General features: G+C 39.4%; 1 protein-coding gene across 1 annotated transcript in view; it reads left to right on the top strand.

Annotated features, from left to right (window-relative positions):
- PRKN (parkin RBR E3 ubiquitin protein ligase) overlaps positions 1 to 23,530 on the top strand; it is a gene marked incomplete at its 5' end in the record, with an annotated part of 556,293 nt that extends 532,763 nt beyond the window's left edge. Inside the window, 3 exons of the mRNA XM_033512914.1 lie at positions 7,291 to 7,377; positions 19,121 to 19,238; positions 22,271 to 23,530. Of these exons, the coding sequence (XP_033368805.1) occupies positions 7,291 to 7,377; positions 19,121 to 19,238; positions 22,271 to 22,380 (315 nt within the window). The remainder of the gene's footprint in view (positions 1 to 7,290; positions 7,378 to 19,120; positions 19,239 to 22,270) is intronic.
- Between the last annotated feature and the right edge of the window lie 2,079 nt (positions 23,531 to 25,609).

Here is a 25,609-nt window from a genome sequence, read left to right as displayed (position 1 = left end):
AATCGACAAAGAAGGGGCTGGGAAGCAGAAATAAGATTTCCAATCCACATAAATCAGCAAATTAGGGTTGGGGAGGCCTGGAACAGGTTTTTTGAGCTTATGCTGTCAGTTTAACCAGCCCACCTTTTAGGTTAATGCTGCTTGATGTAAGGCGAGCTCCAGGACAGCTGTGGGAACAAACTCACCAGCACTCACTGAAGAGGCTTCAGATGTAAATGCCATCGTCTAGATCTTAGGAAATGAGCCCATGGGTTGTTTTGCAGAAGTCAGGAATGAGACATTTACTTTCAGATTCAAAAGGAAAACATTGAAATCTTAATGTAGTCCTATGCTTAAAGCTTTTTATGTTTATAGAAAATTGCCTCTTATAGTATTGATGGCAAATTGCCCTTAGATTGCAAAAGCTGCACAGAGAATGCAGCTGTATTTTTGAAACCATGTTTTGACAGATTGTCATGCTTCTCACAAAAGTTTGATTTTAGCTGAAACATGCATAGTAAATGTGTGTACTTTATTATAAGGAAAAAGCCCAAAATTGCTCTGCAAGTACTACTATGCTGTGCAATTGCCTTATATCTGATAAAACTGGTGTCATTAGAAATGAATGCTTTTTCTACTGGGGCATTTATCTTCATTGTAGTATTTGCAGGTTTTTCTGTAACTGCCAATTGGCAAAGCCACAAATTCTGAGTAAACATAGCTACTCCAGATGGTAAATATTCTGCTTTTAAAGTTTCCTGTTGTGAGGACAAGAAATACCAAAAGGCAGGGTGTGTGGATGATGGTCTCACACTTGGTTCTGGATATAATAAAGCGCCAGAGGCAAAGTCAATCCAACACCTGAGATGTCTGGTTCACAGCAGCAGCAAGACAAGAACTGTGACCTTTGCAGAAGGTGAGAGGTTCTTTTAATTGACTTTGGGTAGAAATAAATAGTTTCAGAGTAAAAAATACTCTGTGTTTATGGAGGTCTGAATTCTCACCGAGATCCAAGTCCTCTCTTACTTGAAAGACATGCAGCATGGTAAAATCTTTTTCTGTGAAATCTGGGCTTTGGGGGCTTTTCTAGAAGAAAAAAAATAAATCTGTATGTACTTCTCAGTCACTATAAAATAACTTGTACTTTGGAAAGTGCATTTGGAAACCATGTTTTTCTAAACAGAAACACTATAGAGAGAAACAACTTGTGTCATTCTATTTGTCACTTACTGATTGCTTTGATTTCTCATAAGGCATGTTCATATTTTTAATATAAATGTTTGTTCCAATCAGCAGCTATGGTTTGGCTACAAAAGCTCATTTAGGATTGAAACTTGGTGCCTTATAATATTTTACATTTTCAAGGAAGTTTTTTTGACCAGATGTTGACGTTGTCCAGTGAAGATAATTAATTTTTTACCTATCCAGTGTTTTATTTGTACTACCACTTAATAAAACACTCTCTATACATTTTCTCTATACCGTATAATTATTTGGTGGTTGGAACTCTGTGTGATTGGTCACTACTTAGTTACACTCCTCCACTATATTTTCATTTACAAAAGAGGGGGGGAGATAGCATGGAAATACTTCACTGATTGCCTCTATTAGGTAAAGTTTTGACCTTATGAAACCAGAATGCGGTACTTTAGAAGAATGATCTGAGATGGCTATTGGAGGAGTCCAGTGTCTAAAACCTGGAAATCTCCTTTACGTGCTGCTATGTGATCTTGGACAAGTACCTTTAGTGTGGATCCTCAGTGGCATTTAGGTAAGCATATCAACTGAATTAAGATCCTCAAATTTTACAGATGCGTGGCCCAGGTTTTCTACAAATTAGGCTTCAGTGACTGAAAGAAAGAGCAGTCCTCTGTTGCTTCACTGGCATGCAATGAAAGAGGTTTTCTTACAGCTCCAAGATGTTCTGATGCTATGGTGATGAAAGCTGTGCAAGTATCTTAGAGTGCTTATTTTGCTTTGATGTGCAATATATAACCAAAATGGTTTTGAAGACCTAAAAATGTCTATTTAGTTCCATATGTGTCTTAGATTATACATGGCTCCTCTGGGATTCTCTCTAGACTATACTATAGCCTTCCCACATTACAGGAGCGCTTAAAGTACATTTTCTGGCAGCTCAATAAATAATAGAATTAGCACTTGTCAGCTGTGGTTTATTTCAGCCTTAGCATGAATTATAATGTAGCACTCTTTTGGTTTGGTTTCGAGCTTGATATTAAAAGAAGGAGTGAATAGATGCCTTGAAGGTTAATTTCTTGAAGTAATTGTTGTCCTGAGAGAGAAGGTAAAGGTTGTAAGCACTGCATTTTAAATGAAAGGTGAGGAGGTCTGTGTTGGTTTTCTTTGCTCATATAGTTTTGGTTTTTAAGAACCTTTGCATTGCTTGCATACTAGTTTTGCTCTAGTACTGATGAAGATGTTGATCCTGCATTCGGTAGCTTTTCATTTTCGCAGTTCTCATCAGTAGTGGAGGGTCCAGACAGCCAACACTGAATGAGGGATGATCAAAAGAGAAAAGGTAGAAGAAGTGATTTTTATAAGATTTAACAAGTCAATATATTCTCAGTGACAACAAGCCATAGCAGAAGAAACTGATTTCATTCTATGGTGAAATTACAGGTTTGATAAGAAAAAGTAATTGCACAAAATCAATTTCTTCAAGTCTTATTGTAAGACTTCAAACTAGAGAATATTCTGATAAGGAATTCATCACCATATTATATCAGTAAAAGGTCTTAGTGGGCTGAGTTCCAACTGATGTGGTTGTGGTCTGAGCACCAGCAGTCTCATCACTGTCAGGTGATGCAGTATGGATGCCTCGTTGTGCTTTGGTCATGAGGGTTTAAAAACTGCCAGATCACAGAAAAGCAGTGTTTTCTGTGAAGAATCTATGCAAAGCAGGGTGTTGGTAGCTGCATTTGACAGGGCCTGTCAGCAAACCTGTCATGATTCAATACACAACAGTGATTCAGAAGTACATAAAAAAAACTTTGCTGATGCAGCACAGCAATGATAGAGATTAGTCAAAGATAACTATAATATGACAAAAACAAGACAATCCTCAGAAAAGTGCAATGAATATCATTTGGTGCTGGAGGAGAGAGGGATTTGATGAATGGTTTAACCAGTGAGAAGCTTAGGAGTTTCTCTGTTTAGGTTAAACAAGCTTCAGAGGTATCTTAATTACAGTACCTAAGCACCTTCACAGGAACAAAGTATGGGATACTGAAAGATTCTTTATTTTAGCAGAGAAATGCAAACCAGCAAGCAGTGGCTGGAAGCTGAAATTAGGAAGAGTCAAAGTAGACATTAGATATGAATTTTAAAAGTGATTTTGAAGACCCAATGAAACACTGTACTGGAAGTATGAGTGCATCTTTCCTCACCTGATGTCTTTAATCTGGATGTGAAAGTTTGCTTTGGAAGACACACCTCGGCCAGAACATGGTCTGTCTTCAGTACAAAGCCAATAGTGGTAACAATAGGAGGGGAGAAATGGTAGTTCCAATTTCAACATGGATTGAAGAAGGCTGGTAAGAAATTTGGGTATGTGCTTGAGTTTTTACCTGCACAGAAGTCTCTAGCAGTGCACCTACAGTGCTGCAGATTAAACCTTGTCTGTGACTGCCTCACTGCAAACTTCCCTGCATTCTGCTGTGTAGACATGTGAAAGGAGGAAAGGGTGAAAAAGAAAAGGAGTTGGGGAGTAACTTCAAAATAAAAGAAGGGAGCTCAAACTCAAAGCTTTGTGCAGGGAATAGGGGTATTTTACTGAAGCTGGAAGAAAGATAATTTTAACAGTAATGTTTAAGCACTGTATATAAGGGAGATATTATCAGACACCAAAGAAAAGGCATTTGCAGTAGGCAAGGGAGAGAATGAAAGCTGTGGTGCTTAATCCAAGGGAGAGCAAACTTTGAAATGTTGTGGAAAAGGAAATGGTAAAATCTTACTTCTAAAAAACCAAGCAGCATAGCATGCAAATTACAAAATCATTTTCCTTTCTTTTAAGAAAAAAAGAGCTACATTCTGCTCCCACTTCCAAACTTAAAACACTATAAATCGACCAGTCAGGAAAAATTGAGACTGAAGCTTCATTTTAACACTCTAGTTTTTATTCAGCATCACTGCAGACATCATCTGTGGTGTTTAAATTCCATAGGAGTGACTGGAGTTTGGTCTGATTTTACCTTTTGTTTGAATAATCATAATAGGAGGATTTTAAAAACAGGATCTGAATCCCTGTTGAGGTTTTTAATACCCCCTATTCTGAGGTCACTGGATTTAGGATTTCTGCTTGGGCCTATCTCATACATTTTTACAGATATTCAAAAGCCTCTAATAGCCCACACACAGGTTATATTAATTTCCAGTGCCTAAATCCCTTAAGTGCTTTGGGGATTTCCCTGCTAATCCTCTTTTTAATGCAGGGTTAGGTTTGAACCATTGGGATTTATTCTTTGTGTTGGTTGTTTTCCAACCAAAGAATCTTTCAAGGGTAACAACAGCAAGTGTTAAATGCGTAAAGACATAGAAAGTTTATCTGCTGTTTATATTATCACAGCGATCTGCCAGTCTTTTTTTGGCACAAGAAGGAAAAGAAAGTGTGACTATTATTAGTAATTACACTACTTATAGTAATTTTAAACACTTACTAACATTAAATTTATGCAAAAGTATTAAATCCTGACTGAACATCAAATCCTTTCCTTTCCAAGGGCAAAGTAACTGTATTAATATTAATGAAGCCATAAAATACAAGTTAACTGACAGCATTTTTGCAGTTGCTTACTGCAACTGCATTTTGTTACTGAAAATTTATCATATTTTTCATGTCTGAAAGTAAAAAATGAATAGAACTATCACAAACTGCTCTTTGTTGTAAGTGGCATGCCTTTTCCTTATGATGCATGCCTTGCCATAAAAAGGGAGTGCTTAATGCATTTCTGTTGGGAGATGCCCATTATTCTGACAAACCGATCAGCCTCCAGGGTGTTTCTTTGCCACAGAACTGATTCTACATCTCATCCATTATCTAATAAGATGTGAAAAGAGTATCCTGTCTCACAAAAAAAATCAGGCTTTGTTTCCTTATGAGGATGTGGCAGGCCCACTCACAGACTTACTTGTAGGATATACAATTGTTAGTGAAAGGCCCCGTTATACACTCATGAATGTTTCCAATAGGCCTGTGGGGAAAACATTGGTAACATTGGTACCAAAGATAGATCATTTCTTTCAAAGGCAAGTATGAAATACGGCCTCTATAATGAGAAAATGCATTTCATGTCTTAAATAGTACTGCAGGATCTTATGAATTTTATTATTGTAATAAACACCAATGCCAGATAAACTAGCCAGCCAGAATGTCTCTGCAAAATATATGCCCTGGTTGTTTTTCTTCTATTTCTTCATAATTTCTCCCTTTACAATGTTTATGAAAGGTTTAAAATTGTGCTTGCATGGGAAAAGAGAGATTGGAGTAAGGAAAGCAAGCTGAGGCATTGTGTGCTAAGGCAGTGATAAAGCGTATACAAAACACTATCAGACAAATGCTGTCAGTCAGATGTGCTCATAAGGAAATAAAATCACAAAGAAAAAAGAGAGTAGGATACATGGAGGGAAATTCAATTAAACCCTGGTCATAACCTTAAATGTTAAAGGATAACAAGTCTTTAAGACCTTAGGAAATGGTGATTTAGGAAAGACCAGATGGAAAGTGTAAGTACCTCTCTCTACTCGTTTGAGCAGAGCTTAACACACCCAAAACTTTTGACCACTAATGCACTGCAAATCACTGTTGTATTTAAATGATGCTCTATTACAACAATGCAGCCTCCTATACAACATACCCCGCAAAAAAAGTGCCTCCATTGTGAAGCTGTTTGCTAACAACCACGAGTGAATTAACAAATCAGTGTTGGTTGAAGTAAAACAAAACATTTTAGATCAATGGCATAATAGAGGGAGAAGTGACACAAAAGCAAATAAGTGAATAGGTTTTATTCTGTAAGTTAGAGTACTCACTCCACTCCACTGCTCCAAATTTCCCTGACTTTCTGAATAACAGGATCAATCCTTTTTGACTTGCACAATGCTTCTTTTCATAAAGGGCACTTTCTTTAGCATGACAATAAAATATGATTTTCAGTGCTCCTTAGAAAAGTGAAAATACAGCTTGAAAGAGTTCAAAATGAAAATACAAAAGCTGGAATTACTGGCAGACAAACGTTCTAGTGTCATGTCCTCCTGATATCCTTTATTCATTACATATGAATGCACCTATGTATCTAAAAATCAAGGCTGTTTTATCAGTCTTGCTTATAATTCCAGTCAGAATGGCTTACTGCTGAGAGATCTTTCAGAGTCTGGAGTTGCATCAAGACAGCATAGCTTTAAAACAGCATAAGAGAGACCCATTCTACATTATTGACTTTTCCCCTTACCTGCAAGGACACAGAATGTAATGCAGCATTGATGGGTCAAAGATTTTGACACATGTCAAGTCAGATATCTTCATTTTAGAGCTTAAAAAAAAGCATCAAACCTGATACATATGAACCACTTTAGGTGGCAGAGACAGGCAGACTGAGCTAGGGGCAATTGTTTCACTTATCTGCAAAAAACATTACTTTTCAATGAAGCCTTATGTAAAGACCATCTTATTTAAGGAGGATAAAACCAGAACAACTGCTAAAAATGTAAAAAAGGTCTAGAGGTAGATCCTTGTGTTAAGTATCCTATTGTTGTGCTCTTTCTATGGATTTTTTTAACCATCCTATAAAGGTCTATAGCAAGGATATAATTTCCTAGAAAATGGTATTTCATATGGCCTTTCATAAAGTGGTCATCCCCTAGCAAAGTCATCAACCATTTTCTACAGAGAAGGCATTTGATTCATAACTATGAATAGACTATTTCCACTAGCAAACACTATACAGCAGAACAGCCTTTTTCAGCTGTCACCCTTCTTCTTTAAATAGATTTCACAGCAGGAAAAGCACACCCAGAACTATCTAGTATGACTTTACGTCCGTAAATGAACCACATTGCAAAATCTCATTTTTAATAATGGCATTTATGTTACTTCACTGGTGAAATGTATAATGATAACAGCAAAATTGTCATGTTAATGATCAGAGTGTATAATAAGATGCACAATTAGGAGGATTATGGAATTTAATGGGAACAGAAGGGCAAGGGATCATCTGTTGTATGACTCTTCATGCTTGTAACCTGCTATGTCCCTAATGTGTTTTTAAGACTGGCATGCTTTGGCTTGTTTTCCAGTTCGTGTTCTGCCGTGAATGTAAAGAAGAATTCCATGAAGGGGAATGCAACTCTCTCCTCAGCCCACAGGGAGCCATGGCCCAGAAGGTATGGATCTCACAATTCCTGATCGTTATCCTTGGCCCAGCCAGAGTGAAATTTGTCAAATGGGTCCTAATTATAACCCTAAGTAAAAGCAATTATATTCATGTTGAATTACTCCAGATGTCAGAGTTGCCAAACTGGCTTTGCGGTGGATTTCACTCTCTTGGAATGACGGAGTAGCTGAGTTCTGTCAGGAACACAGGCCTCTGCCATCAGCTGATAAAGAAAAGGCTTTCCCAGTGGGCTTCTAGGGTTGTCTCTATTCAGTGTGAGCACTTTTGAAAGGCTTTGTATAGTCTTGCTGCCTTTCAGCTTATTTTCAGTGCACCAGTCAGGAAATCATGTGGGTTTGGGCCAAATAACAGGGCTTTTACACAGCCTATGCAGAAAACACTATTGGTAATTTATGTTCAACTTACAGAAATAAAAAATATATTGTCCAGGCTGCAAGCTGTTAGATGATAATTATTCTAGGCTGTTCTATCATTTTGTAGCTATTGTAGCTATAGACCTACACAGGAAATTGTTTTTCTCTCCTGGCATTTCTCTTTGTTTGAGATTCAAGTTTTCCTTGAAATAAATCAATCATGTAAACCATAGTCTTTCCAACTTAAAAAAAAAATTTAGAAAAAAAAAATTAAAAAAAAAAAAAAAAGGGAGAGAAAAGGGAAAGAAAAGGAGAGAAAGAGAGAGATATCCCCTAAATATCTCACAGCCTGATGCCCAGGCTGCACTCCTAGGTAGCAAAAAACTGGTAATCAGATATCTGGCCGGTCTAATGCTAAGAGGAAGCTCAAACCCTGAGCCTCCACACAGTCCAATGTGGCAGATAAAGGTTTGTGGGCAGGTGCTGATGAGGGTTTACATCCAGCCAGCTCACAAGGAGGTGTGCTAAGCTCCTGTAAGGGCCTGCAGGCAGGCTCTGTCTGAGGCTGGCTTTTGGGGACTCACTGAACACAGACACTGGCAGAGAAGAGAAATTCTACTGGGAATCTTTGCCATGTGCTACCTGAAGATGGTTCATATGCCATACTTTGCAGACCTTGCACTAGGTCATGACCTGTGTAGAGATTCTTCCCTTTAATCTTTCTTAGTGAACCTCTTCTAATTTATAAAAAAGAATTATCACTAGTTGAGACAGAATGAAATGGCCAGTATCTTTGTAGTCAGTCAGGGTGTCTACCTCTGTTGACCTCGAACATGTGTATTGTATCAGACCCAAAATCCATCTAATTTCCCAGCCTCTAGTGATTTGTGATGCACATGTGGTATTTTATGTCTAGTAGCTATCGGCATTTTTTTTTCCATGAATTTGTGCAACCCATTTTTGAAGCCATATGTATATATAATAAGGAGATTTTCAGCTTAGCTGCCCTCTGTGAAGAACAGTTTAATTTTATTTGTGATAGCCTTAGAGCAGTCTCCCAGTTCCTATCCACATTTATATAAAACACAAAGCAGCTTCAACAGAGACTTTGAGAGATGCTTAAAGCACCCAGTAAAGCAGGAGACCAAGGCTCAAGGTCTTACCTGAATTAAACTGAGCTAGAACCTGAATACATCTCAACATGAACAGAGAGCTCTATATTCATTAAGTTAATTATGCTTAGAGTTTTGCCTAGAGTACTGAAAGTTGTCGCAGCACATTAGAAGTTAGTTCAACAATATTGGCTCTGTGAAAGGTAGAGTTCATGTAATTTTTACCTTCTAATGCAGAGATAAAGATATGCCAGGAAGAATCACAATACCATAGGAAGAATTCATTTATTTTAAATATTTGAATATTGCCTTAGCTTTTTCTTATAACAACGGGAGCACTTCACCCATCTGATTCAATCTCACAGCACATAAATTGCACCCAGTTAAACCTTAGCAAACCTTAGTTAACTCAGCAATGTTGATTACTGTTGCAGTTCTAATGTCATGTGAATGTTCTTGCTGTTCCTGAAAAAATTCCTGTACTCTCAAGGAGCTGTTCCAAAATAGATAAATGATAGTACCAGAATAACTCTTGCACCTATACAAATCAAGTCCCCTGCACAGACGGGACCACAGACTATGCAGGATTCATTGAGACTCCAGTCTAAGCTGAAGTTCATTGACTTAGGTCCGCCTTCGCCTCCCCTAAGAAGCTGAGAGCTGTACTAATTAAACGTCTCCACGAGGCGGTGCTGTGCCCCTGAAGGAATGTTTTCCCTCATTTTCCTCAGCAGGGCGAGCAAACCGAGTGGCAGCAGGCAGAGGGCGAGTGCCGGTGCCGGTGAGATGCTGCTTTCAGCCGCCCAGCATCCCTGCAGAGCCGCCCTGCACACGGGCAGCGGGCACACAAACCATTCGGGGACATGCCTGGAGAACAGGGCCTGTGGGACACTTTCCATCTCTATCCCTGAAATTAGTGTAAACATTTACCCACCTGTGCTTTCAGGCTGTCTGTTCCACTTGGCATCACCTGCCAGGTGCATCGGTCTGTGTGTCACACCTAACTAGCTGTGACTGTAGTGCTTGGTGAGGCAGTGAGAGGGTTTGTTTTATCTTTGACCGGGGCCTCTTTCAAGGTAGGAATAATGCCAGGGTTGTCTCCAATTTGACTCCTGTCTGGATCCCTTCCATATTGTTTCTTTTATCAAGACATCTTATTGTCACAGCTTGTGCCAGTTGAATTTAAGGGTCAGACACACTGCTGCTAAACTGTTCCTCTCCAGAACAGGCGCCAGATACACAATCAGTTTCAGGGAAATACTTACAATAAGAAAAGTGCAGGGTTTGCTTTAGCCTGTAGTGGCTGTGGCCAGTGAAAGGACCTTCTTTTGCCGTCACATTTCTGCAAATGCCTGCAGGTCTATGATGTTCAACAATATGAAACACTGTGGACATGTTGAGGCCTAAACCAGCATGACAGAGGTGAACACGGTGCAGCATGAGGAGTGTGAAAGAGGTGAAAGAAAAACCAAAAAGGAGAGTTGTTGTAGGGGAATTGGGTGACCAGGAGTTGATGGCAGCATAGAGAGCAGGAAGAGCTGTGGTGACACTCCGTGCAGATCTCCTGAAGTGTGTCAAGGCTCTGCAAGGGCCGCCTATTTCTTGGGGACTTTCTGTGTGTCAGGGCAGGGCCTGAGGACAGGGATGAGCCAAAACAGTGGAAGGTGGGTCCAGAGGTGGCCTATGACTGGGCTGGACAGGGATGTGGGGAGCTGGAGGCAGCTGCAGTGTCACCAGGCAGTGACATGGGTTCCTGAGCCATGACCAGCTCAGGGGATCCAGTGTGGGGATTAGCAGGGGACTGGGAGAGCAAGGTCTGATGGTACCCTCAGAGCCTGGCACCAATTTGGGAAGACTTGGAGAAAGAGATCCCTCAGAAGGAGAAATAGAGCCTGCTATAGAGGAATTTGAGTGTCAGTGAAAGCCATGACTGGAGGGGCTGTAACCTGTCAGATGGAGTGGAAGCTCCAGATGGAGGAAAAGAGAGATGTGAAATGACATGGCACAGCTATGAGGGTCCAGGAAACATAAGCAGTGGTGGTGAAATGGGCCTTGTGCATGGGAAAATGTCAAAAGGAGGGAGGAGGAAGCCTGAGGGGAGTGTAGCTGGTGGGACTCTGAAGGAGGGTAGGGAAGGATGGAAGGGGGAATAGGGTAAGTTGGCAGGAGGAAGGAAGAGGGCAACCACAACTGTAGGACATAGGAGGGATGAAGCAGGCGCCACATGTGGGTCTTGAAAGTCTATTCCAAATGAAGGAGTTGGAAGCTTTAGGGAAGCTAAATGGCATTACTTGCTGCTTGGGGTAGAAAAGGCAAGCTCGGCAGCAAGCATGCAGAGAGCAGCCCAGCTTTAACTACTGGTGTATCCTGACCTTTCAGATCTGTGCACAGATATTGCATGGCCCATTGGGAAGGATAAAATGTTCTCTTTCTGCTGTAATGTGTACTTTTAGTCTAGATAGGTCATTGGAAGCTTATCTTAAACATTTACTTACTAGTGCAGGACTGATATTTTTCCCATTTTAGAGTGTAAATTACATTATTTCAGGGAAAATAAAATTTATCTGTGGCAATATCAGTTAAGAAGCTTTGTTTTAAAACCATTGCAGACTCCTGGAGCCGTTTGAACTTTGGGATGACAGACAAAATCATATTTGATTAATTAAAAGGCACAGTGTGAATGATGGAATCAATGACACGGTAAAGTTGACTCCAGCCAGATGTAGGTTTAGAAAACCGCATAGTCCCTGCTATGTACACCACAAAACCAAGCTTCCTGGCCTCTTTTAACCTCACACGTCTGTGCTGGTGGGGAATGTAGCCATAAACCAGCTTCCTCTGTAATTCCCCACCTTAAAATTAGCCTATCTTTCTTAGCACAAAACCTTTCTAGATGGTTTTTCTTTTACAAAGATAAGCAATGCACCCTCTTGCTCACTAGTAACTGTTCAATAAAATGTGGCCACATATTAGATTTGAACTTTTTCAGAGTAGCTTCCAGGGTGGTTTTGGTGCTGGGCACGTTGACGAGACACCGACAAGGTAAACTGTAATAGCAATGACACCGATGCAAAAGTCTTAAGTGTTTGGGGGTGAAAAAGGTAACACAACCTGGATGAAATGTGTTATTAAAAAGTGTGTTTTAAATTTGGTTCTGTGGACAAATTTTCTCCAAGAAGCTGCTGATTATCTTGTCCTACCAAACTTAAAAATCCTGTCAGAACATATGTAGTATTTGTCCAAGCTTTAATTCCAGCTAGTCATGAGTCTGTTCTAGCAAATCTGGCCATGCAATCCAGTAAAATCTTTCTTTAAATATTCATCTTTAGCTGCTGATGCAGCTAGAAGTTCTTGCCCATTTCTTGCTAGGTTACAGACTAGGTGGTGTAAATTTCTACCATTTTGTTACATTAAAAATCTCTAAAGAGATTTTTACATTTAAAACCTGCTAAAGGTGTTAATTTCAGACTCTGTTCACTGTATATGCAAAGTAAAAAGTGTATTGCTAGTTTTAGCAAAGTCTTAGCTAATCATTGAAGTATTTTTAAGCCCATTTACAATAACACTGGGACTTACAGTTCAAATTATAGTTAAAATAAAGGATATGCAAACTTTCTGGTAACACCCGTTTTCCTGGTGTTATTTTTAACATTCCACTGCTCCTCTGGGTTCTAGGCTCAATAGCTGCAGTCTGGAATGGGTTGGTATAGTGAATCCTTTACCAGAAGGAGCATGATATTGATATTGAAGGGTTTTTGTTTTTTTCTTCTTACTGTATAATCTGCCTGGAGTCAGTCTTACGTGTTTGTTAACAGACTCCTCTGACGCACAAGCCAATGTTGATGTGCTTTACCCAAGTCAGTTATGCCTTTGTTCTCTTTGCTGTCCTGAAGACTGTTTTTACCCATCCTTCAAGGCTGTATTCGGGTAACTGTCCCCTTGAGTCTGGTTTATAATGCTGGGGCCTCCCATATCATCCTGTGCCTCTGCTTTCAAGGCCTCTCCTATCATCCCATGCCATTACTCCTCTGCATAGCATTTTACTGTAGGGTCAGAGACAGTTTGTTCTGACCAATAGTACCTATAGTGGGCATTCCCACCTTCCTGTTACAAAAATACATGGAACTCTTAAACCATCCAATAATACAAAAATTGTGGAAAAGCAGAACAGGGGAATAGTCATCAGGTCATTAAATAATTGCTGTCACAGACTAAAACAAATCTCTAGGCATGTCAACACAAGTTCAGATAAAATCTGATGGGTCCTGAGGCTCAGGGTGCTGGCTTGGCACAAAGGTTTCTTACAAGAAACAGCAACACCATTTTTACTGAGGCATAAAGGTACATGTTCTAAACCTTCATCTAAAGTGTCTTCCAGTGTAAATTTATAGCTAGTGCTGTAAAACTTGACTTCAATTCCTCTCTTAACCTTTGGGGCACTACCTGTCCTGGCTGTAGCTGTAAGCTGGAAGCCTTTGTCATCCAAATCCCAAAGCCCTTCCCAGACCCACAACTTTCAAATCAAACCTGTTTGATCAAAGCTTTTCCTTGTTTGGAACTCAGCCCTCACAGTCCTCAGGTAGCTAATGCAGGATCCAGGTAATAGCTTTGCTGTTCTGCAACTGGCAGTATAAAATTTATCCAGCACCCCTGTCAGTCCAGGAACCCATCAGACCTAACCAAAAGCAGAGCAGTCAGTGCCTCAGCTGAGTCAGGGCAAACCTGACCCTCTCCATCAGCACACACTTCCAGAGCCCTGGCTGCACTCTAACCAGGGTTTCTGGGCTCAAACCTGACTCAGGCATGATGTCTCAGGCAAACAACTGGCTCAAGCAGACCCATCAGATCACTTCCCAGACGTGTTTTTTGCTGCACAGGTGCAACATAAAGGCACATCCGTGCACACACACACCCAGGAAAGCCTGGCACAGCCCCTGGCATCCTGCTGAAGGCTCTTGGAATGTAGCTCCTGGAAAAGCTCACAGCCCGCTTGGGCCACAGGTGAGCCTCCAGCCCATCTTTTCCTCCCACTGCCTCCTGTCTGCAGGTCTCGGAGTTGACAGTAGGGGGTATGAAATGTACAGGCATCGCCTGCCGGGCTTCCTTTTCCATCGTGGAAAGACAGCTGCTAACCTCCCATGCCATGGATTCCAGCAAGCATGTAGGGTTGTGAAGCCTGGTCTCTAAGCAGCTAATGATAATCTAAATGATAAATAGTAAATGCTAACCACAAAAACCATAAATTATTTGCCTGCATTTTAGTGAAAGGAAAAGCTGCTGAAAAGGTTGATCATACACAGCATCTTTCAGTGAGTCCTGAGTCACAGTATGAAATGTGGAACATCTATTATTAGGCCATTGATTTCTTTTTTTTTTTTTCCCCCATCAGGTAAATTTTAAAAGTTAAATAAAACATGGCTATACAAGAAATGGCACACCTAGCTTGATTTCTAAAATATCTTAAACAACTGAAAAAGAAACTGAGGTCAGGGTTTTAGTATTTGGATACTCACAATGTCAAGCTCAGGACGTTTCAACCCACAGGTGCCTAATTAAAGGAGCAAGAAAAATAACTATAACCGGGAAATGTCCTGTAAAATTAGTCTCTGTGTTATAAATAAAGATGCACCAGAGGAAATCTGAGAATAGGTCTTAACTTCCTGTCTAATGAGAAATAGACGAGAACTATATAGAGAGAACTTTAGCTTTCCTATTTTGGGCAACAATAAAGTAGAAAAGATGTGACAGAGTGCTTTTGTTTATGATGTTAAGCTGACAGTCGTTTTCAGCTGTGTTGCCACTTACGAGAGAAGGCACGTTCTTTATTCCACTCATGGAAAACAGTTATATAAGAATGACCTGTATTAGATTAGATTTTCTGCTTTAGAGCAGTGCAAATTCAATATTCACCATCTACCTGAATTTAATTCATTATATGAATAGCTGCAACCCTCAGAGTGAGAACCTTGATGTGCAGTCTCACCAAACCAAGGCACTCTTTCATCTTGTATCCAATATAATACCCTGTGTACATCAATTTGATTTTAACTAGTTGCTGTCATCACAAAGCAGTTCTTTCATTTTATGTCAGAATTCCCTAGGCACACTAGACAAATTGGCTCACACAAAGCTGCTTCCTGTGGATTTAACTGGATCATTGTAGTACTGGCACCTCTATTTTTCCTGTGTGTGAAACGTATTCTCATTGAATTAATATCTTTTCTGTTCCTTATCTATAGCCACACTTTAGCATTTTGATTAGCCTAAATCTGTCTCTGAACTAGAGCAATAGTCACATGGCTATGTACTTCTGTCTTTGTGAGATTTTGACTCCTGAATGGTTGAAATAATCCATTTTCTCCCAAAACCCTTTGGTCTATCCAGTGCCCTAGACATCAGCTATTTTTACCCCCTGCAGTAAAAGCACCAATAAACACAACAGTATGTTAATTCATGTGATCATGTTCATAAAACAGCCCTGCTGAAGCCAAGAAGACAAAATTAATTTAAGTTGGACTGTCACCATCCATTGTAGATCAGGCTTCAACAGCTGAGGCTGCTTTTGCTTAGAACTCTAGGTGTAGCTCTAGTGGGCTGTGTTAACCTAAATATTATGGTGGGCTGAACATTGCTTGTGCACAATGAATTATTCTTTGTCTTGTTTTCAAATATACATAGCTTTTCTCACATTCTTGTTAGAAAATAAGTAATACTTCCTGCTTTGATACATCAAAACCTTTTAAAAATTCTGTATTTCACATAAAGTGAAATAACTTTACATATTTCTATTACCCTAAATAAAAAGCTTATTTTTGCAAGTAAAATTCTCATAAAACCAAGCATCTCAGATCAAAAGCAAACGTATTTCGGATTTAAAGACAGCTTCACTAGGATACATGCTTTTTAGTTATGCATCACCAGCTTTTTTGCTTATCAGGGAGAGATGATGCACCAAGGGAAAACAAGCAGAAATGCAGAAATTACATCTTAAAGCAAAGCACAAAGAAGGTTAACAGCTGCATATCATACTCTGAATTAAGGGTCTTCAGTTTTCAGATGTTGTCTATACCAGGCAAAATAAGCATGATCATAAAAGAAGCGTGCTAACATAAGGCGGTGTAGAATTCGGTGGATGTCAAAATTTATCATTATATATCTACAGCTTCCAGTATTTTGAACAAGAAGCTTTGCCATGAATGTTTTTAATCTGAATGGTACTTCTTAGCTGCTGTTTGTGAACACATTCTTCATTTGCTTCAACGTAGCTCTACTGGCAGGTTGATGCATACTCTTTCACCTGAATGAGACGCTGCTCTAAGAAGGACACTTTATTTCTCTTTCAAGATGTTTTCTATCCCTGTAGATCTCTTTCCAGTACTGTAAGATATCGATTAACTGCAAAGAAAGAATTCCATGTACATGTTTTTGTATTGTTGTATGGTCTTCAGCAGTCTCTGTGGTCTCTTTATCCCCGTTAGTTTTTCCAAAAGGCTCAGCATAGAATTAGAAGTAAATCTACATCCTTCACTGTGACCCAGAGATAATAAGACAAACTTTTCTTCCTGTCTCCCTAAGGGAATACTGCAGGGGGGATTTTGAATAGTGCTTACAACAGCTCCTTCTGTAGCTTGCTGTAATTTATGGGTATTCATTCCTGGTCATAATATGCAGCAGAGTTGACAATCAAAAAATTTATTCATAAAGTGGCATGGATGAAATCTAGTAGCTTTTCCATAGTGCTGGGACAAATGTTCCATACTAACTGGGGAACTAGAGCATATTGTGTTGAGTGAGTATCTGAAGTGATCAAAGTCTCCTGTCCTCAGCAAACTGATGTGTGATGCACGCCTGGAGCATCTCTGAATTTCCTATCCAAGACCAGGCAGAACAAGCAAAGTTAGAGATCCCTCTGCTTGACAAACCCAGGCTACTGTCAAGGAGATTAAGTTTGCTAGTTTAGGATGTAAGAACATGATTCAAATAGGCAGTGGTAATGAAGAATTGCCATACACTTTTTCTTTATTGAAGAAAAAATGCAGTTAAATATATGTGTGCTTGCCATCACTGGGTGTGGAGCACTGAACCAACACTGAAGGCTGATATATCTGGATGGTATGATTTCTTCCCTGAATCAGAGGGACTCCATCACTGTACCATTTCTTTATATTTGGTTCATGCAGCAGGAAGTTTTTAACTTAGCAATCAGCAAGACTGGGAATAGGAGGGATGCTTCAACTCCAATAGGCTGAAATATGCTGCTGCATCTAGTTCATGCTAGAATTTTTGCAATGGAAAATACTAGAATAATAATTCACCATTTTTTTCAGCAATTTGTTCTTGGTAAATTGCATGTGTATGGCTAGAAGTTGTTTATTTTAGTTATTCCTAAGGTCTCCTAATTTTGTTTTCAGAACTAAGATCAAAAGTGTTTATAAAAATAAAGTTAGAAACTTGGTATGTGAAATTTTGCTTCAGTGTCCTTAGCTATTAGATCACAACAGAGACATGAAGATGGAGAAAAAACAGAGACGCTCTGGAGCTCTTCTGGATTGATTACAAAAATTTTAAATACGTCTGGTCTTCTCATTTAGTGCTTCTGAAAAGAATAGCAATGTTTTGTCACTGCTGTAGTGATTTTCATCTGTATGCATGTTAAGCAATGAGTTCCCATTAAAATAAGTCATCATCTTATTTCTGTCACAGGGAAAACTGAGGCCCAGGTCAAGTGTTCCCCACTCTCCCACTCTGCCTCTCTGAGCTAGCTCAGATTGCTTGCAAAAGTCATCCTTCCTTAAGGATGTAGGTGTTGAAAAATCAATACTAGATTATGTTCTTTGCTATTAGCCTGAGCAGCTTTTTCTGTTTCCCAGGACTTACTAATGTGCTGTTGTATAGAGGTCATCTTCCTGCCGAATTGCTGAATAATCCAGCAGGGTGCAGGGCTGAGTTCCCTCTCCACAAGCAGAGACAAAAGTAAAAGTCATTTCTAGGATACAGATAAGAAGACTTTATTCAATTTGTCACCTCTACATCAAAAAGATAAGCAAATTGGAGAATATTAAGTGGGGAGCAACAAAAGACATTCACAGGCTGAGAAGACTGATGTAGGTTGTAAAATAAATAATGGCAAACATGTTATTGATGTTTCCTGATTAAAAGAAGACAGTGAGGTTTGTTTTCTTTTGATGTTTTGGTTTAGTTTTCTTTAAATGCATATTGCAATGGCCACTACATGAGCTGGAAATAAATTTTTGCAGATGTTGGCCTTTGTTATTCCATTTTAATTCAGGTCATTTCAGCCAAGAACTAAAATCTAGGCACTACTCACTGACACAACTTATATGTTTTATCAATACTAGATGACCAGAATTCAAGTGGAGTTATGGCTTTGTTGCATTGTTTAAAGCTGGGCCAATTTCCTTTTCCTGTCTTACTAGAAATAAATATATTGAAAAATTATCCAGAAAAATAAATATAAAAGTCTATCCACATAAAATCCTATTTAGAAAGTATACACTAAGAAGTTACAGGAATTGTTATAAATTAAATAGTTTTATTTAAGTTCATTTTCCCACATGCTTGAATAAAACCGTATTATGAACGGAGAGAGCAGAGCTTCAAGGTTGGAACCTTCATGCATTGTTTATAGGTACTATTCACATGGTTGCCAGCCTTGTGTGATGGAAATGACCCAGGGCACTGCCATCTCTTCTGTCCTTGTACTATCATTTTAGGTAGGATACAGCCAAACAGGCCACTTGTGTAGATTATGTAATTTTGTCCCAGTCATAAATAGGACAAACACAGGAGTCCATTTTAGATTCTTCATGATGACTTTTTCCTTCTGTGTCATTCTACCTGGGGATCTTTCATTGCTCATGAGTGGGTTTTACCTTTTTTCCAAAATTTTTATGTTTATTCTTTGTGCCTGTGATATTTGTGCGGAGTTACGCTGGAATGAAACTCAGATCTCCAATACAACAATGTACATTTTATTACGAAAAATCTTCCAGGCACCCCATCATCCTTTGTGCAGCATCCTAGCAGCAGCATTACCAAATGTTGCACTTTTTTTTAAGTGTTTTTGCTGCTCTTGCAAGCAGGGCTCTAATCCCTGAAGCGGAATCAAACCTGTGGTGTCTATCATGTGATGTTGTCAGCCAGATTCACCTGACTCCTCCTTTGCCTTCCCTTTTGCTTTACCTGTCTTCGCGCATTTGCAGCGGGGCTCGATGCCCCAGTGAGTGCTCTTCCTCTCTCTTTGCAGGGGTATGTGGTTGATGAGCACGCAGCCATGCAAGCTCGATGGGAAGAAGCCTCTAGAGAAACAATCAAGAAGACAACCAAGCCATGCCCCAACTGCAATATTCCAGTAGAAAAAAATGGTAAGTTTATTAGACATCTTGTACATACCTGTCTCTTAAAATGCACTTTACAGTATAAACATATGAACGTGCAGGCGTACATAGGCATAATATTATTCCAAGAGGGGAGAGCACAAAAAGCTTGAATAATTCCCTGTGTCACCTTATCTAAATTAGCTTGAAAACACTAACCCTAAATCACTTAGTTCTAAAACCACTAATTAAGCCTGACAAAATGTCCAGCTATTTTTTAGATAGGGGAAATGGGGCACTGGATGTAGCATTCATATGAGTGGATGTCCAGTGAGTTATCTAGAATTTCTGTTGCCACTGAGAAAAGTAGACATTTGTAGGGTAAAACTCATCTCACAATGCAGCAGAATGTATGTCAAATGTAGGCCAGAAAATCACACCCAAAAGTGGGGTGTGAAGAGTTAGTCCTGCTGTAGATGTCTACACAGTGTATGGCTGAATTTCAGTGAGATTAATCCCAACCCAGCCACACAACCACGGCAGAAGAGCAAGTTAGAGGAAGCAACACGAGTCCTGACAAAGTCTGCATTAATCAGTGCTTACCATGCAGGAAGAAAAGGAATCTGCTGGCACTGGGATGTTTAAAATGAAGAACAGGAATGGTAAATAGGCTGTACTTTATAGGTTAATACTGTTCCAAGACTTAATTGTATTTATGTTAATTAATAAAAATATATTAAGATGACTGCCTAAATATTATACAAATATTTAGAGGATGCTTCCCAGTTTTGTGGCATTCACATAAGACACTGAAAACGCCAAATAAGGCTCTATGAACTGCAAGGGGAGAACTTCGAGCAGCAGCACTACAGAAATATTACTGGGGAAGAAATAGGACAAAAACCTAAAATCTGGGGTTTGATGAAAAAAAATAAGGCAGTTGACAGATGGAAAGTGGGAGACACCTTCGAGCATAAGAAGCAGAAGGAAAGAAAGATTGAATTGAAGAGTGGGAAGGTGAGACAAGATTTGGCATAGCGTAGAGAGCAAGGTGGGCAGCATAAGAGAGATAAAAGAGGCCTAGGTAAAAAAAAAATATTTACAGATTTGTAGAACAGACTGAAAATCAGAAGTTTTAATCTGATTAGAAATAGACAAATTATAATGGTGACTATTTGTATTAAAGAGTTTGTGCGCAGCCATACTAAAAACCCCTTCTGGTTAGGCTTGAAGGAGTGGTAAGACCTTTACTTTCTCTTAGACTCTGAGCACCCTACTTCAGTTTTGAATTGGATGATCCCTTAGGGGACCTTCCCACCTCAGTGATTCTGTCATTTTGCAAATAAAAGGAAGAAATTTAAAAAGCGCAGTGTTTGCCTTCTTCTTTAGTCATGGGTACTGCACATTCCAGCTTCTATTTGTAAACTTAAAGAAGCACTTCAGAGCTGCCAAAATACAGCTGCTGTCAAGAGACTGACAGCTGTATCCTAAGGTCTGCCAGTAGTCCTCATTTGGGAGAAGTACACTAACTCCACACAGGAGAATTCTGCTTTCCTTCCCCAGATATTCTGTGGACAATGTATTTTACCAGGGACAGTGACAATGCCGGTAACTTTTCTGTAATAGCTCATATAAATGACAGGCATTGTAGAATATTTCTGGATGCCAGTAACTGTCCTGTAATAGCTGAAGTGAAAGAGAGGAACACTTTCCCACAGCTAAGTCCCCAGGCCGAGTGAGTTTAAACACACTTCCATTGCCTCTCAGAGGGCTCCTGTACTCACAGAGCAGTAGGCCCCGTTGCTTGAGGCAGTGGAGGCACTCTCCACTCTTGACTGTTGATCTCAGCTGTGCTATAGCAGAGAATAATGTGATTTTTGTAGCTTAGCAGGGAGGGCACATGTTTGACAGAAAGCACCTACTGGGTTTGGGTCCTGCGCCAGGACTGAGATGAGTTTTACCCAGTGACAACTTAATACAAACTGTAAGAGAGGACTGGATCTAAACTTTATAAAAACCATAACATGGAGGCTGACCATTTGTATGTTTACATTTAAATAAGATAAAAATCTTTCTGCCACATTGCACTTCTTACACAAAGATATAAACTGATGAATAGACCTTACTATCACAAGTGGTTTTCTCTCTCTGTCAGGTGAAGCAGACAGGCCTGATTTAACAAACCAATTCTTGTTTGTTTTTGCCTTTGGAGAAACATTCTGGAGTGGCATTTTTAAAAACGTGGTGTAAGGGCAGCAGCTCATACAGTAGGGAACACACACTCCCTGTACCTCCCATCACCATTTGGAGTCAAACCAAGACGACATTTCAACATTTCTTCATAGTGCATGCTTTTCTCTCAGTTTGAATTATACAACAGATCTCTTTGTGTGGTAAGCAACATAGTTTCAATTTGAAGTGTATTTCTGTAATGACCTTTGACAATGTTAATGTTTTATAAATTACAAAATAAACTTTTGATCAAGGTGGTGAGCATAGAAATTAAAACTTCTCTCATAGTATGGAGAAGTAAGGAACCCAACATGCAAAAAACATTGATATGATCAAAAGGCTGTTTCAGATACTAAAAAGGTCAAATGAACTTAAATTACAAATGTCATTTTTGTATAATCAGCAGTCAGCCACCAAAGTCTGTATCTCCTCATTTACCAAATTTTCACATCTTGCAAATCTTTCAATCCAAATTCAAAAAATAATTTAATTTTGTTTATCTTCTGACTCACAGCTGGACTAGCATAGAGTAACCTTGAGGAGGTACCTCCAGGACTGCTTTGAGAGGCCACAGACTAACATCTTTTTTCCCTATCCCTAGCATAGTCTTTTTTAATTTCCTCCTACCCCTGCAGTCCCTCAAGTGAGAAAAACACATTAAAGCCCAATAACAGAGGAGCAGCGAGTTTTAGAAAGCCCAGGGAAATACTCTTTGGTTTTGTACTTTTATTAAATAATTTACTTAGTTGGTAAATTAAGGTCTAAGAAAGCTGATTTTAATGCTCTTTACTGTTGACTAACATCTCTTAAGTGTTTTCTAAGTACCAAATTCTGTTGCTATTTTGCAGGTGGCTGCATGCACATGAAATGCCCTCGCCCTCAGTGCAGATTTGAGTGGTGCTGGAACTGTGGCCTGGAGTGGAACAGAACCTGCATGGGAGATCACTGGTTTGACTAGCAGTGCTGAGGCCAGTCCGTGTTGCTGCTAAAGCTTGTTTTTATCAGAGCCAAATTCTGAACCACTTGCTTGAACAAAAATCCCAGTGGTTTTAGGGACACAGAGTTCAGAAGCTGACCTAGTTTGTTGGTTTTTTGCTTTATTGCATATGCAATCATACCAAAATCACGGTGAAGTTATGCCAAGGCTTTTAAATCCACTAAGTAAAAAGAATAATTGTTTTAATGGACAGACTTGCTCATTGTGGTACAAAGAGGGGTAAATTACAACTTTTTGAACTTGGGCAGTCTGTCAACATGGAGAGCTGGCAGGGTTACCATGAGGAACCTGACCTGACATTTATAGTCAGGAATCCATAACTCTTGCAAGAGGGAGCAGCCTGCATACATGCTTGTGTCTTAGTGTGCAAGCATCAAAGGGGGCTGTTTCCTGCATCATTTCCTGTTTTTCTTTGACTGCTTCTTTGCTCATTCAGCACAATTTTTGATTTCAAGGCAGTATTTCTTAACAGCATTTTTGGCAGAGGGAAGGCTGTGGCTCTTAAGTGTTTTCTCTGGGTTTCTTTCTAACAGGTTTTCTGTAGGGGTTTTGCTTTCAAACGAAATCCTCATGGAAACACCCAGCTTTTTGTGATGTACAACACGAAGGCAGCCTACCTACTCATTATAGCCTTTGTTACCATGGGAAGATTAGCTAAGGGTGCAGTTTCAGCCCTATCTGCGGCTGGTGGTGCAGCACTGACTGGATCCAATTAAGTGTTGTGCAAGCCACACTCACAGGGCTTCATTTTTCTTGTACTTATGGAATGCTTTGGACGCGGAAAAGCGAGCAGGAGACTTCTCAGGGCTTTTCTCTATTATGATTCTTCTAAATCGAATTAGAATATGGGTATGATTATGAAAATATATTCATTGCTCTTATGGTGTGGGGAAGAGGGACAGCTTCATTTTACAATGTTAGCACAATAAGTAAAGTTTAATAGCATTTCCAAGTCTGAACAATTTTGTTGTTTGTGATCTTTACAATGATGTTTTACTCTGAACTGAAATGAGTAATGTCCACATCCAACACACCATGTAAGGATTTGCACAATTTAGGTCTGGAAAAATAAACCGCACAATAAATAAAGTGGTCAAAATTTTAAACTTCATTTCCTTTTTTTCATTTTAATTTTTTTCATTTGAGTGAGTACAAAAATGTTGGGTGGGTCATGCATTGCCTTGACTGTTTGAGACTCCCAGCTGAGAGGCTAGCCCTTTGATCACGACATAATGTTAGCACAAAATAACTTTTTTTTTATCAAGTTTGAACTAATATTTTGTATGGCATGACTGTAGAGTCCTGAAAATATGGGTGTGCCTCATATCAGTGCAGACCATGAATCTCGAGGCATAAAAAAAATCCCAGCCTCACTAGAAAAAATGTCCAAAAGCAGTAGAATATTCATCTGTCTAAACTGGAAGTGACATTAAAAGTGTGAGGAAACAAAAGAATGAAGGCATGAGGTATAAAAAATGAGAGCGTGAAATGCTAGAATTAAGAAAATGAGAAAGAAAAGAAGTGGCAATGAAAAGACAATGGACATTTCCTAAAGGTAATTTTCCTTTTTGGCACTGCTGAGCTAAAATTTATGCAGAAGTAGCTACAATGAAGTGTAGGAGTGCAATTGAATGCTGCAATGTAGCTCATGTAAGTATTTTGTCTTAACAGGGCTATTTTACTGTAGCTCTGATTATCTCATTATTTGATTTCCTATATCTGGATCTATTTTATAATTTATATGGCTAGTTTCCAACATGCTAAGGGAAAAGTAACAATGCTTAATTTTACTTTGATCATGTGTTACATGGGAGTTCATCACTGTATTTCATATTCAAGAACATAGCTAATTAAAGATGTCTGAATCTCTCCCCCCCCCTTTTTTTTTTGTCTTCCTCATATAGGAAGGAGTTATTCACTTTAAGGCAGTTTCACTGAGTTAGAGCCTGACCTAACACATTAATGTTTTAATTGTTACGTAGAAACATGTGATTTATGCCCCTACATCAGGGTCCATTGAAGTCAATGCACTACAGACCAGCTCTGTATTTCTTTCTGGCCTGGGAAGGACATGCCAGCATGAGTCATAAGGCTAGAATAGAAACACCTCTTTCTTGGAAGAGCTTGTCAGAGAACAGGATTACAAGCATCTGCCTGAGATGTAAGCAAGGGCAGGAAAGGAGAATAAAGAAAGGAGTTCCAGCATTGACTCAAGGTTGTGTCACACAGTCCAGATTTCACACTCTGCCAAAAACAAATGTGCATCCTGAGGAATTTAACAGAACATGTCCTGATCTTCTCTGTTCATACTATATGTCTCCATGAATACATGCACAAACTTTGAGATGGTACAGGCTATTAATTCGATTTCTCTTTAAGATTCTCATCATTTCCACAATTTAAAGGGCATGGAAATTATGGATTAATGCTCTGCTGACACTATAAGAATGCTGGAATTCCTATAGAGATGTGTGAATTGAACCTAAAATGTCCTACAGTGGTAACTTTTTTTTTTGCATGGAAAGTGCCATTTTAAAAAAATATATCTAAAATGTCTTGAAAAAATCCAATTTATTTTGAATTTTGAAGCAAAACTGAACAATCCAAGTTTTCAGTGTCTATTCAGACTGGTCCTCTTATTTCAGCTCTGAAATATCAGAGTAAAAATCACCTCACTCAACTTTAGCCCTCTGGTTGGTTCAGTAACTTCTGAAGTTTGTTGTGCACATACATGGTGGAGCCTGCTGAGTTTTTAGTACAATTGCTCTTGGCTAGAGGTGTGATGGCAATATCCCTGTTGAGACTAGGCACAGCTCCTGACAGAATGCACAGGATCTGTTCTGTGTGCTCCTGCACACTCTAGGCTTGGTTGCTGCATGAGGAGGGGAGTCTTTCTTTTTTTAAAACTTTGAACACTGGCATTGCTTGATGGCATTCATGAAGCCAGCCTCGGCAAGCACTTCCTCAGGGTTGGCATGCACATCTCTGGAAGTGGTCCTGGGCAACCATGTTAATGAAGAGAAACCATGTTAATGAAGAGAAACAGGCCTCAGGGATGAAAGAAGGTAACAAACCTGAAGGCTTAAGCAGATAAAAAATTTTTAAGAGCTTGTGGGTTTATGTTCTCTCATAGCAATACACTCTAGAAACAATGGAATTTAACTGTATGTTCTAAGAAGATGATTTATTG

The sequence above is a fragment of the Parus major genome, chromosome 3, assembly GCF_001522545.3.
Source record: "Parus major isolate Abel chromosome 3, Parus_major1.1, whole genome shotgun sequence".
Taxonomy (NCBI): Eukaryota; Metazoa; Chordata; class Aves; order Passeriformes; family Paridae; genus Parus; species Parus major.
This window is presented reverse-complemented; position numbering and strand designations above follow the sequence as displayed.